At 50.3% G+C, this 14,297-nt stretch overlaps 1 protein-coding gene across 1 annotated transcript; it reads left to right on the forward strand.

The window, feature by feature from the left end:
* The first annotated feature begins 3,835 nt into the window (after positions 1 to 3,835).
* Positions 3,836 to 7,886, forward strand: S100a2 (S100 calcium binding protein A2). The gene is made up of 3 exons (XM_026412993.2): positions 3,836 to 4,023; positions 6,588 to 6,735; positions 7,720 to 7,886. The coding sequence occupies exons 2-3, from the start codon at positions 6,595 to 6,597 to the stop codon at positions 7,870 to 7,872; spliced, it is 294 nt and encodes a 97-aa protein (XP_026268778.1). The 5' UTR covers positions 3,836 to 4,023; positions 6,588 to 6,594; the 3' UTR covers positions 7,873 to 7,886.
* The last annotated feature ends 6,411 nt before the right edge of the window (positions 7,887 to 14,297 follow it).

The raw sequence follows: 14,297 nt of genomic DNA on the forward strand, positions 1-14,297 counted from the left end.
TTTCGTGGGACTCATTTTAAATCATATTCATGAGTTAGTGATAACATAGGCATTAAACTCTAAGTTTGTAGTGGCAAATGAATGATCTCAAATGTTAGCTAAAAACAAGTCCCTAATTTTGAAAGAGAATAAAATAGAAAGGAGATGAACTGTGATTCCTGGAGAGATAATAAGAAATAAATGCATATGCATTTTTTTCAGTACCGAGAATTGAATCCAGGGGTCCTTTACTGCTGAGCTACATCCCACCACCCCTTTTATATTGCTGTGTTGCTGAGGCTGGCCTCAAACTTTTGAACCTACTGCCTTAGTCTCCTAAAATGCTGGGATTACAGTTGTGCCACCGCACTCATTTGGAGAAAGACTATTTCTTGAAAAAATTATTTTTAGAAAGCATAGCTAAGTTAATATTTGAGTATATCCTGCCATTATAGAAACTGATTTTTGGCATGTGTGGAGAAAACAGGCCCTGCTAGCATTTTGATTGTAACTGAATTATAAAATAATTGCACTGATGCTTTTATCCGACATGTATAATTTTTAATGTATTACCACTGAAAAACTCTGAGACAGCTAACATGTAATAAATCTCTGATGTTTGAGAATGATATTTGAATGATTGTTGCTGTGAACGTATTTGCTGATTGTTACCATTTTAAGATTCCAAGTGATATAGCTATTTGATATATCTTGTGTTGATTAATTGGTATTTGAAAATAAGTATATACTTTTTAATTTCTGAGTAGTTTTTGGGAAAAAGTGAATTGAATATAGTTTCCAGTCATGTATTATCCTAACTTGTATTAAGAAATTTATTTAAAAATCTTCTCATCAGAAGAGAGTTAATTAGGTAAGGCACAGTGTCACCTGCCTGTAATCCCCACAACTCGGGCAGCCGAGGCCAGCCTCACCCCTGAGCAAGACCCTGTCTCAAAATAAAAAATAAAAGGACTGGGGATGTGGCTCAGTGGTTAAGCATCTTTAGGTTCATTCCCCAGTACAGAGAGAGAGAGAGAGAGAGAGAGAGAGAGAGAGAGAGAGAAGAAACAAGAAAAAGAGAGTTAATTAGTAACTCTCTTTTCTTCTTTTAGTGGAACCAAAAGTTTAGGAAATCTGACTTCTTTCCCTCATGATGGGCATGTTGACATCACTTACAACCATCATTTCTCTGCAAGTTTTCTACCTAGTTTATTAAAAATCAATGCTACGCTGGGCTGGGGATGTGGCTCAAGCGGTAGCGCACTCACCTGGGATGCGTGCGGCCCCGGGTTCGATCCTCAGCACCACATACCAACAAAGATGTTGTGTCCGCCGAAAACTAAAAAAAAAAAAAAATATATATATATTAAAAAATTCTCTCTCTCTTAAAAAAAAAATCAATGCTATAAATGACTTTTTGAAAAAGAGGCTGAGGATGTAGCTTATGGTGGAGCACTTGCTGAACCTGTGGGTTCAGTCCTGGGATCAGTCCCCAGGCTGCAGAAACACACACACGCACAACCTCCATGCTATGAAAGTTCTCTGAAAGGTTCAGCAGTGTATTTTGGAGTCATTTTTTTTTCCTGAGCATTCTCTGAATCAGTTTCTTCCAGGGTAAATATTTTACCTAGCAATTTTAGAATAGGAAGAGCTGTTGCCAGAAGGGATATGTGGTGTTTTTCAGTGAGGTCTTTAATGTGGGTCACCCTATGAGAAATGAGAAATTTCTGGACAGCCCTTTCCCACTGGAAGGGACCTGTGTATGAGCCATAGGTTCCAACTTGTCTAGTGGGACAGCAGACCACTTATTTTTATGTTCAACTTCAATATTCTTCCCTTTAGAAACCATTTTTGGAGTGGCACTTCCCAGTTTGTGATGCTGACCTGGGAAGGGTTGGAACACAGGCTCCACAGACCTCCAGACTTTGTAACTTTAATATCAAAAGATCCCTGTGACTCTGGAGTAATTATCTCTTTTTGGGGGGTGGGCAGGTGGGTTCTGGGGATTGAACTCAGGGGCACTCAACCACTGAGCCACATCCCCAGCCCTATTTTGTATTTTATTTAGAGACAGGGTCTCACTGAGTTGCTTAGGGTCTCACTGAGTCGTGGCTGGCCTCCACCTTGTGATCCTCCTGCCTCAGCCTCCTGAGTTGCTGGGATCACAGGCCCATGCACTGTGACCCACTGTCCCTCGGCCACTTGAAATGATTTCTGGGGAATCTCAGCCCACCTGGACTTCTTAGCAGGAACTGCTAGGAAACTCCTTTGAAGCGAGGCAGGTGTGGGTGTGGGAAGGCTCCGTGGAGGTGAATCAGTGCGGCTTGGTCCAGGGTGACTCAGGAGCAGGGCCTGGGAAGGGCTGGCCACCAGAGGGAGAAGCGGTGGGGAAGTCGCAAGCGGAGACCAGCGCTGCAATTACACGTCGCCACCACCAGGGGGCAGGAGCCGGTTGGGCAAAAGCCAGCAGCCGCTGGTGCAACACTTGTGTCACTTGGAGCACCCAGAGGGCGTGGATGGAATGGAAGATCCAGTTTCTCCAGCTGGACATCCTTGCCCTGGGCATCCCCACTGCCTGCCTGTGTCCTGGCTTCTCTGCCTGTAGAGAAGTGGAGAATGTTGGAACAGAATCAGGCTCAGGCCTCTCATTCATCCAACAGACCTGTCCGCCATGGGGGAATGATTGCTTGAGGTCACACAGCAAGCTGGTGGCAAGTGAGTCTGATTTTCACAGATGCAAAGCATTGCCATTGGGTGGGCACAATTCTGGCTTCAGTTCCGGAGGGGAGACACCTGGCTATGGACAGGCCTCCCGATGCGAGGGGACTCCCAAGAGCCCTCTCCCCCTTCTGGTTCCAGACCAGTCACTCCGTCTCCATTCCGTTTCTGCTTGACCTTTCCCCCAACTTCTCTTTCATAGCTCCGTACCCTCTCTCTCTTTCTCTCTTTTTCCATGACTGCCTCTTTTTTGTCTCTCTTTGTCGGCCTCCTGTCTCCATCCCTCCCCACCAGGGAGTTTGCTCTGCTCCTTAGCTGGTCCCCGTGATGGGACGTTTCCTGTGGTCACTCCTTGGGGATCTGTAGCTCTCTGAAGCTCTGTTTTCCAGCCCGATGCCTCAGTTCCACTCCTGGGACCCAGAGGAGACGTTGTTATTTGCTAGTGTCATCAGTGGTGTGACCTCAGGTGTCGAGAACAACTCCCTGACCTCCTGGCTCCTCGATGCCACCCCCAGTGACCCTCATTGCCATTCAGCGGTCGTAAACACTGCTCAGCACCTGGTGTGGGTGAGACCCTTTGCTCATGCAGAAATGAATCAGGCCCAGTCCCTGCTTGGTGAGCTCACCATGAGCAGGTGAGGGCAAAAGAAAACAGGTACACAAAAGACTCAGTGTAGCTGGGAGTGAGTGCTCGGGAAGGCTCTGTGTGGGACAGAACAGGTGGAAACCGAACCTGGCTGGGCCTGGGGAGGCTCTGTGAAGGGGAGAAGGGATCTTGGCAGAGGAGACTAATGTGGGTGTGTGTGTGGGCACATTCTGAGCCAAGCGATGTCATCAGCCAAGGGTCTGGGTCACAGCAGCTGTGTCCAGCCCTGTACATGCTCAGTGAGCAAGGCAGTCGGGCATCATCAGGGAGGTGGGAAAGCAGGGGGAACCGGAGTGTGGAGCACCTCGCTGCTGGCCTTACGGAACAGCCGGTGCAGTCTGAGTAGGGAGGGACCCTCTGAAGCCCCCGTGAAATGGAACAATGGCTGTGCACCACGTCCCATTTGCCCTCACCCTAACCCACTTCATCTCCTGCTCCCCTTGGCCCCTAAGTCTCACAGTGGCCCCCAGGAAGGACCAGCCGGCTCAGGGTCTGACCTCTCTGCTCTTGGTCTGCTCAGGCTGTGTGGTGCCATCATCCATGTCTAGACCTGGGTCCTTCAGTGGAGGTCTCCATGCCAGTACTTTGGCCCCGGGTTTTCTGGCTGCTGCTGCCCTGGTGCTGGGGGAGTAGGGCGTGCCGCTGAGTCACTGCCTGGGCATCTGGGTCTGGAACCACGGGTGAGTCACCAAGGGGGGGTGTTGGGGGGTTGGGGGAGGGGAAATCTGTTTGACATCTGGAGTGGGGAGGGGAGCTAGGCCCACAGGAAGGGCGGTGCCCAACGGGGTTTAGGGTACACAGAGTGCGGGAGGTGGGTGCCCTGGGAGGGGTGGTGGTGAAGCTGAATCTTCCCTAAAAACCTCTCCCCTGGGCTGGCTTGAGGGCCACAGTGCTCACCCTTCTCTGGGTTTGGAGAGGGCAGGCGGGGAGTTGGGGGTGGTGAGGGAGGCTGTGGCTGGGCCTCTGCTTCAGGCCTGGCCTCCTGGCTGGGGAAACTGCCCAACTGCCTCTTTCCAGCTTCCGGTAGGGGTGTCTTCCCCACCCACTCCCCACCTTCCAAGCTGGAGAAGAGGAGCCCAGGATTTTCCTGTTCTGCCCTGGACCCCTCCCGGGGGCTCTCTTGTGCTCCACACCGATGTTTGCTCCACTTTAACTGAGGCTGCATGCACAGCAATCCCCATTTCTCACTGTGAGGTATTTTTAATTGCACCAATCACTTTGTTACCTTAAAGTTACATTAGAAGTAATTTTAGGTGGGGTGCGGTGGCTCACGCCTGCAATCCCAGTCACTCAGGAGGCTGAGGCAGGAGGATTGCAAGTTCAAAGCCAGCCTCAGCAATTCAGTGAGGCCCTAAGCAATGTAGCAAGACCCTGTCTCAAAATGGAAAGGTCTGGGGATGTGGCTCAGCGGTTAAGTGCACCTGGGTTCAATCCTCAGTACCAAACAAAAAACCAAAAATTTATTTTTTCCACTTCTTGAAGTCAGCATTGACTTCCTCCTCTTGATGCCCCCCAGCTGCCTTCTCTGGCCCCCAGCTTTCTAAGGGCAGCTCTGGTCGGCTTCTCTCTCACACATGCTCAAACACACACACACATAAACATGCACACACATGCATGCACATGACCTTGGGGCTGCGAATTTCCCGCCTACTCTGGGTCACCAAGGCGTCTGAGCGAGCTGTGACTCACGGGCAGATCATGGGAACCAGGCCTAGCAGCCCCTGACCCCTGGCCCATGTTGCCCCTTTCCCATGACATCTCCCTCTAGCTGCCCTGCCCTGGGTGGGCTCAGGGGCTGCCCTTAGCTGGGGGGGGGGGCTCCTCCAGCTGGTGGAGGACCCAGCCATCTCTGGAGGAAGGGGGGAGCCCAGGGTGAGTGGGGTGGCAGGAGGCCAGGCTGTGGGGCCGTCAGGCCAGAACAGGTTCTGTTTCCTGAAAGCGCCAAGTCTGGGCTGTGGGGCTGACATATAAATCCCCTTCCTGAGTGCCTGGCCACTCTGTTCCCTCCTGGGTCTCTCTGCCACCCCATCCGGTGAGTGCATCTCCGACTCGACCCTTGTTTCCATAGTTTTCTGTCCAATTTCCTCGGTGGGATTGGCCTTGAGCCACTTGGGGGGACCCTCTGACCCTCTCAGATTGAGGGATCTTTCTCCAGGTTCTTCTGTGAGGTCTCAGTTTGGGGGTTACCCAAGGCCTTCCCTCGGGTCTCTTGGTCCGGGCATGTTATTCTGTAGGAGTCCTTCTTTGGGGGGTCTAGATATGTGTGTGAGGGGAACTTTAAGAGAATTCTGAGTTGGTTTTGTTTTTGCAAAGTCCTGGCTAATCCTTAGTAAGGCTGAGGAACAAGGAGCAAGGGTCCCCAACACATGGCCCCACCCGGGTCATGGCCTGGAATAGTGGCATAGCTCTGCCTAGGTGAGGGCAGGCTGGCGGGCGGGGCCCAGGGCTTTCCCTGCCTCCAAGATAGCTCCTCTGGCCTTGCTCTGGGACCTGCCCGACTCTGCAGGCTGACCTCAGCGTTCTCAGCGGCCAATGGAAAATGCCCTCTGAGGTCCATCCTTGTGACCCCAGATTCTACCTGGACCCCAAGGCACGAAATGTTTAGTTTCTTTAGTTCTAATCCCAGCAAAGTCCTTCGTGGTGGGGGTATTCGGTGGCCCCTGCCCTGCCCCCTGCCCGTGTCTTGCCAGCACACACAGCGCTCCAGGACTGAGGGTCTCCGGTGATCAAGGAGACACATCCTCGTCTCCGAGAGCCCCTAGCCCGAGGGAGGCGACATCCCTGCCAAAGAGGCTCCCAGGCAGTCGGCAGCCCTGGCCCGAGGCACAAGAGACCCCTGGGGGGAGCCTCAGAGTCCCGGGAGCCATGGCTATTGCCCTGTGGTGCAGGGAGCCACCGGCCAGCCCTGTGCACACCTGTGCTCCCGGAGCTTGGCACGGCTCTGGTCGCCCTGTTAGTTCCCTTCCCAAGACACTCAAGAGGGGGAGCCCTGCCCTCAGAGGTGTGTTCCTAGTGTGACTGTGCCCTTGGGGGACACGGGAAGGTTCAGCATCTGCCCTCATGCCAGGTGTAGGCACGACCCTTGCCCACGGGAGCCACACTGTGAGGGCGACATGGGGCCCCCCCTTACAGAGGGGCTTGGTGAAGTGGGGGGCGGCCCAGGGCAGAAGTGGGTCCTGCTGGCTGGGCTGTGGCCCCAGGTGACTCGGTGACGTCAACATCATTGCCACTTCTCCGGCCCCAGGTCCAAGATGTCCAGTCCCCTGGAGCAGGCGCTGGAGGTGATGGTCACTACCTTCCACAAGTACTCTGGCCAAGAGGGCGACAAGTTCAAGCTGAGTAAAGGGGAGATGAAGGAGCTTCTGCAGAAGGAGCTGCCCAGCTTTGTAGGGGTGAGTGGGGCAGCCTGGGGGGGTGGGCGGGGTCGTGGGGGCGCCGGGCGGGGTGCAGGGTAAGTGTCTGCCTCTTCACTCACGTGGTCCTGCTGGTGCAGAGGCCAGGGTGGGGTCAAGGGTTCCCACCACGACTTTGGCTTCTTGCTTTCACTGGAGTGGGAACAAGGCCCGTGTGTGAGCATTCTGTTTATGGCTGTCCCCTGCACCATTCTTGAGAACTGTGTGCTGTTGGGGCCCTCAGAGTCCATCTGTCAATTCTCTTCACTGGAGAATTGAGCAACTCAAAGCCCAGAGAGGGAAAGTGACTGGCCCAAGATCACACAGCTAGCCTGTGTACTTTCCCCTCCTCTTATTTTCCATATTTACGTGCCAAACCAAGAGGGCATGTAGACAGGATAACGCAGCAAAGACATGCACTCTGGGACATTTTGCAGAGAAATGCAGTCATTTCTCAATTTGCCCCTTGCTACCCTTGTACTGACTAATGGTAAAGTCAGGTCCCAGGCTTTGACCATATTAGGCAGGTCTGTCCTTCCGTCCTCCCTCCCACTCTCCCTCTGTCCGTCCCTTATTTCCTTCCTACAATTTCCAAATCATTTTGGTTGTATAAAGAGCATTTGCTTTTCTGAATCCCATGCTGATTTGGGGGAGCAGCAAGCCTGTGTCCTCATCAGCAAAATGGGGTCATGATATCCACCTGGTTGGGCCACAGTGGGGGTTAGAGCCGGTGGGCACTTAGAGGCGTGTCCAGCATCGCCCTGCCCCCAGGAGGGTATGCGGGAGACCTTCACCAAGAGTGTCCAGCTGTCTTGCTCACTGGACGCGTGTTGTAGCTTGCGGGGTCTCCCTGCCCACCACGTCCCTGGCAGCCAGTGGAGGGAGCGCTGAGCCCTGGCTTGGGGGCATGGTTCTGGCTGTGGCTTTGGTGCAGAGTGGGGCAGGAGCCAGCCTGGCCATGACCCCAGTCCTTCCTGCTTTCAGGAGAAGGTGGATGAGGAGGGGCTGAAGAAGCTGATGGGCAACCTGGATGAGAACAGCGACCAGCAGGTGGACTTCCAGGAGTATGCCGTGTTCTTGGCTCTCGTTTCCATCATGTGCAATGACTTCTTCCAGGGCTACCCAGACCGGCCCTGAGGACCCACTCTGGACTTGGGCCACCAATCTCTTGGGTTCAGGAGGACTCTCCGTCCCTTTTAATTTTGTACTCAATAAAGATTTTTATTTGTTGGTAATACTCTCATTGCTCAGTGATGCCCCGTCACTTGGCTGGTTCAGTTAAAGTGCTAGGGACTGGGGGCTTCCTGAATCCCACCCCGTTCTGCACCTTGACTCTCCAGGTCAGAGCTGTGCCTTCGGCCCTCGTTCTGAGATTTCAGACACCAATAAAAGTCTGGAAATCAAAATATTTTTTCAACATTTTATTTCGCCAATAAAGATATTTTAAAAAAAGGCAAATACCATCGACCATTCCTAACATCTCATAAAAAGAAAAGTTCAGTTCCAACCCAGAAGTGTCTAACCTCAGAATAAAGGACAGACTTCAATACTGTGAGCAAGGAGTGGGCCTAGAAGCTGGTGGGAGACATGGATTGGCCTAAGCAGCCCTGCCAAGCGTCAGTTTTGAGGACTCTTTGTCAGATTGTAGGCCCTAGGCTGTGTACTTATTTTCATAAAAGCTATACTTATTTTTACATCTGCTTCCAGATTGGCTAGCTCTATTTTGAGTTCATTCCTCTCCTGTTGATCTCTGCTAAAAGCTCCTAGGGAGCTAGCTCCTGCCAAATTCTTTTTGTTCCCCTACCATTTTTTCTAAAACCGTAGGCCAGGTTGCCACAGGTTCTGCGTCCTAAGGCACATCAGGTGACACTTTGACCCGAGGCTTTGCCATGTCATAACAAGGGTTACCAACCTTCCAGTCTTCATATGGTTTTCTTTGTAGTCTTTTTCCAATTTCACATTTTATGTTCTTTTCCTTGTTAGATTCTACTTCTAGTTACCAAATGCTCTACCAGTTAGTGATGTATTTGGTTTATAGAAAGCCTGACTAGTAATGTCATAAATAAATCAGCATTTTAATGCCTCCCACAATAAGCCGTCTGGATAGGTAGGTCATGTTTGGCTCAGTGGCTCAGAGATGCTTTAGGGGTTACCTGTCTATGTTCAATGAACCAACCCACTGTATGGTGCCTTAAAACACAAATTGGTTGTCTCTAATGGTTCTGTGGCTAGCCTGGGCTTAGCTAATGGGTCTCATTTAGGATGTCTCATGCGCTTGGTATTGGGAATTGGAGTGGATCATTTGAAAGTTCTGATTAGCTGGGCATGGTTGGTGCAGTCGGAAGTGAGTCACACACAGGTCATCAGTTCCTTGATGGAGCCCAGTGCAACTCTCTGTACATGGTTCTCCTGGATCCTGGCTCTTGGCTTCATGTTCTGAGTCAACTCTTTTTTTCCGTAAGAAATGTCTGGGCTGGTCATGGTGGTGAACACCTGTAATTCCGGCTACTTGGGGAGAGGCTGAGGCAGGAGGATCCCAAGTTCAAGGCCAGTCTGGGTAATTGGGCAAGACCCTGTCTCAAAATAAAAAATACAAAGGGCTGTGAATATAGCTGAGTGGTAGAGTGCCCCTGGGTTCAATCTTCAATACTTGGGATGGGGATGAGAAGAGAGAGAAATGTCTGTTTTATAGGTAAGTAGCTTTATCTATTTCTTCCCTATAAAAGGCTGAAGACTCAAAACACTCTCTCTCTCTCTCTCTCTCTCTCTCTCTTTGAGTTTTCTCTGTTCCTTTCTTTCCAAGATGATACAATTCCTTTAAAAATATTGTGGACTCCCTGTGCACCAATTTATAATGAGATGAAAGCCACAGCTACAAATCTCTTTGAGCCTGATCTCTTTTTACCTTAGGCTGAGAGTCAGGGTGCTGTGAGGGAATGTTCTTAAGACCCTTAAAAGCCCTTCTCTGCAACGGTCCAAGTGGCACACTTCTAAAAGTACTAGAAGCCAAAATGGTGGGTGCAGTGGTGCAGACCTGTAATCCTGGTGACTTGGGAGGCTGAGGCAGGAGGATGGAGCGTTCAAGCCTACCCTGGGCAATTTAGCCAGACCCTAAAAGCTCAAAAGGCTGGGAACCTAGCTTACTGGTAAAGAGCCCCTGAGTTTAATCCACAGTACTGCAAATAAGTAAATAAATAAAATAAAAATAAAAATAAATAAAATTACCAGAAGCTGTATTTTTTATTTGAGAAAGCTTAGGAAGTTCCCCTTAAATCTTTCTGAGTCTCATGAAAAGGCCTCACCTTTGATTTCCGTTTTACCTTGAGACCCCTTCACAGGCAGAGCCCTGGAGTTGACCTTTGCCCTGAGACCCTTTATGACTTTGAGACGCTTTTGCTGGCTGGAAAAACTCCAATGGGACCTCAGTATTTCCTCTAAGTTCTGCTAAAAACCGAAATAGGCCCTTGTTCGCCTCAGCTCTCTCTTCTCATTTTTAATCAAAGGCAGCCAGAAGAGACAGACAGGCAACTCCACTCTTCTTCTAAAGTCTTCTTGCCTGGGATCTAGAAAAGTTATCAGGAGCCTTTTCTATTCCCCATCAACACCAGATGATGGTGTTGCCAGACATCTCACCGCTACCTAACAGGGTCTCCCTTTTCTCCAGCTGCAGGGACAATTGTTTTTTGGCTGTCAATCAAATTATTACCAACTAACTACCTTTTTAAGGTCCTCCCTGCTTTCACCCGTGGCCTGGTCCCAAAGCTAATGACACCTGTTTTATTTTATTTTAGTTTTTTGTACTAGCAGAATCTTCCTGGGGCACTCTACCACTGGGCTACATCCAGCCCTTTAATTTTTTTTTTTTTAATTCTGAGACAGGCTGGTCTCTAACTTGTCCAGGCTGGTCTCCAACTTGCGAGTCTCCTGCCTCAGCCTCTCTGAGTGGCTGGGATCATGGGCGTGCACCACGGAGCAGGGCTAAAACATGGATTGGCTTGAGTGAAAAAGGAAGAGGGGACGAAGAGTGGACAGATAATAGGCAGTGTTTTTCTGAAATGTTTTCTTATTTTTCTTCCTTCCCTGGGAAATCGGCTGCTTGGGAACCACGTGCAGAGTAGCTCAGGCTCCGTTCTCCAGGGTGGAAAGGACCCGGGAGAAGGCGCTGGAGACCTTCTGGTTCTCACCTACTCTTCAGCCTTAACTGCCCACTGAGCCTGGTGAGGCGAGGCTGGGCCGGCCTGCAAGGACAAGTGGTCTCTTCTTTACCCTCTCTGGTCCGTTTCCTCATCGTGGTGTGCAGAACCAACAGCACATTCCTTGTCCAGTCTTGGGAGGATCCTGGGTAGGCCCCACAGAGCACCTGTTGAGAGGGTGTTCCACAAATGGCTGATGCTGCGCCCCCTCAGTTTCTCCATCTGTAAACAGGGCCTAGTGATGGTTCCCGTGGGGTTGCCAGAGGCTGAGATGACAGCGTGCAGGAAGGAGCTCTGAGAACTGCGCAGAGATGCTGACCACCATCACGACTCCCCGCCCCGTGTCTACCCGCTCCTTCCCTGCAGGGTCTGAGGACAGGGCTTCTGTCTGTTTATGGCCTGACAGGTCCCTGTTAATCAGATGCTTCTGGTCTTCCCGCTCTGATTAACAGGGGGGCAGGACCACTCCCTGGTGGCTGGATCCTGCAGTCTGATTTCTTTTGGACTTCTGGTCCCCGTGGGTCCTGGCTTCTCAGCCCTGGATTCTGGAACTGCTTTGGTTGGTGGAGACTGGCTTCAGCTGACTACCTCCGGAGTTGTCCCCAGCTGGGCATGTCCCAAAGAAAGCTGATCTCCATTCTTCTTGGGTGTTTGACAAACTAACAAACAAGGCACTTTTCTAGCCACTCCCAACATTCTTCTTTCCTTCCCCCCCTGTCTCCAAATCTCTGTGCTGAGGCAGAGAAGGAAGACCTGTGGCCAGACTCTCCCTTTCCCTGTGGGACTGCTGTTGGGAGGAGAGTCAGGGACTCTCACCTCCTGTGATGTCCTACTGGCCTTTGCTCCTTTGGGTTAGCCCCCGGCAGTTCATTAACAGTCCAAGAAAAGGGAAACGGAGGGCAAAGGTAGATTTCCTACCAAAGTCAAGTCTGTGTACCTGTTGCTCAGTTCTTGATTACAAGTTGTTGGGACGAGGAAAAGATATGTTGGGAACACCGGCAAGAGGGGAGGATGGGCTAGAGCCCTGGGTGGTGGCGAGACCCACCACCTGAACTCAGTCTGGGTTTCAGGCCCCTTTTATCCTCAGGCAAGGGGAGGGGACTCCTTGGTTTCGGGAAGGATCAAGGACAGATGGCCACGTGCCTCTCCAAGCTCGGGAATGGGGTGCTGCGACGTATGCTGTGATCACAAGGCGCCATGCCCCTGTGAATTTTGGAAATCTTTATCTTGGTATCTTTAGCCTTGAAGTGGGAGGAGAGAAAGTAGGGAAATTTAGGGAAAATTAATCTTGTACTTGTTCCAGACAAATGTTCCTTAAATGACTAATATGTCTACACGTGGAATTGAGCAAAAATCTGACCCAATGGTCAGATTGGGTGGGGAAGAAAAAGGAGGAAATCTTTTTTTTTAAGTTATTCATGACAGTGGAATGTATTTTGACATATCAAACATACACGGAACATCACTTTCCATTCTTGGGTTGTTCATGATGTAGAGTTTCACTGGTCCTGTATTCCGATATGAACATAGGAAAGTGATGTCGATTCACTCTACTGTCTTAAGAGGAAATCTTAACCAAAAGTCAAGGCACAAGAGACAGATACAATAAGAAGCAGAGATGTGACAGACACTTGTACAGCCGCAAGTAAAGAGTCAGTATTTTTAGCAAAAGTGGCCAGTAAGTCCTTGAAAAGACCCCAGCTATCACCATGACCCACATGACGGAGTGTCACCTGCAGCTAAGCTAGTGGGAGACTCATAATGTATTGTTCAGTTACATCACTTCCCAAATTATTAATTTTTTTGGTACTGGGGATTAAACCCAGGGGTGCTTAACCACTGAGCCTTTTTATTTTGAGACAGGGTTTCACTACGTTGCTGAGGCTGGCTTTGAACTTGTGATCCTCCTGCCTCAGCTTCCCAAATGGCTGGGACGATAGGCGTGCGTCACCATGCCTGGCAAAATGAGTGATTTTTAAAAGTTAATTAAGAGCAAGTGAAGTTACAGGGTTTATTTAGGCTTTTCCTCAATTATAAGCTTGGACATCAAAAAGTGATTGAACTGTGAAATGGACGTAGTCAGCTGTTGACTTGGCAGTCAAAAAAAAGGACAGATATCCAGGTGTGGTGGCACCCACCTGTAATCCCAGCTACTCAGGGGGCTGAGGCAGGAGGATCAAAAGTTGGAGGCCTGCCTGGGCAACTTCAGAAGATCTTGTCTCAAAATTAAAAAATAAATAAATAAATAAATAAAATAAAAATCACTGGGGATGTAGCTGGGGGGAAAAGTACTGGGGGAGGGAAAAACAAAACAAAAGAGAGTGGTAGGTCTAAGCTTCACGGACTCCCGGATCCCAGCCCAGGTCTTCTTTTCTGAGTTCTGTAGAGTCCTGCCTGGCTCCAGCCCTATCTGCAGTCATCCAATACCCCTCCCCAGGCTTTCCCCATACTTGGCTCAGGACATGAGAAAGGAGGTCAGGCGTTGGGAAAGGTTCTTTGGCCCCGTGGGGCTCTGGGATTGGAATGATCCTCTGTCCCCGGGGCTCAGGCCTTTTGGGCACAAATGCAGGGACTTCCCGGGTGCTCAGGACACTTCATTTTATCTTCCCCTGAGGCCCAGGACAGACAGTGACCTTGAGGTGGATGATGCAGTTTCCAGGGAACCTGGTGAAATGATGGCACTGACAGTGGGGACAAGGGGCAGGGGACAATGCTCTAAGACGCACCGCCAGACAGATGCTCTAAGACGCACCGGCAGGGGACCCCGAGACCTCCCACATGGCCCACAGTGACAGCAAGTGAAACAAAGCCCTTCGACACTGGATTCTTAGTCTTCTCTGTCTCCTCCCTCTTCTTTTTTTCTCCACTGGGAATTAAACCCAGGGTCACTTTACCACTGAGCTACATTCCCCAGTCCCCCACTCTGTTGGTCCTGGGGATTGAACCCAGGGATTCTTTTTTTTTAAATTTACAACTATATATATATATATATATATATATATATATATATATATATATATATTGGTTGTTCAAAACATTACAAAGCTCTTGACATATTGAACCCAGGGATTCTTTACCACTGAGCCACATCCCCAGCTCTTTTTATTTTTTTATGTTGAGACAAGGTCTTGCTGAGGCTGGCTTTGAACTTACGACTCCTGTCTCAGCCTCCTGAGCTAGGGCATTACAGCTGTGCGCCACCACACCTGGCCCTTGAGTCAGTCTCCCTAAGTTGCCCAGGCTGGCCTTGAACTTGCCGTCTGCCTGCCTTGGCCTCCCAGTTTGCTGGACCACGACCAGCTTCACATGAGATCTGTGAGGTAGAAATCTTCCAGATCCATTTCAGAGGCAAAGAAAGTAGTGCCCTAA

Source organism: Urocitellus parryii, chromosome 11 (assembly GCF_045843805.1).
Source record: "Urocitellus parryii isolate mUroPar1 chromosome 11, mUroPar1.hap1, whole genome shotgun sequence".
Taxonomy (NCBI): domain Eukaryota; kingdom Metazoa; phylum Chordata; class Mammalia; order Rodentia; family Sciuridae; genus Urocitellus; species Urocitellus parryii.

What these genes read in the sequence shown, in the direction of transcription:
- S100a2 (XM_026412993.2), top strand. Translation starts at nt 6,595, where the DNA reads ATGTCCAGTCCCCTGGAGCAGGCGCTGGAGGTGATGGTCACTACCTTC. An exon ending in AGCTGCCCAGCTTTGTAGGG is followed by an intron (nt 6,736 to 7,719) that starts GTGAGTGGGGCA and finishes TCCTGCTTTCAG; the next exon opens with GAGAAGGTGGATGAGGAGGG.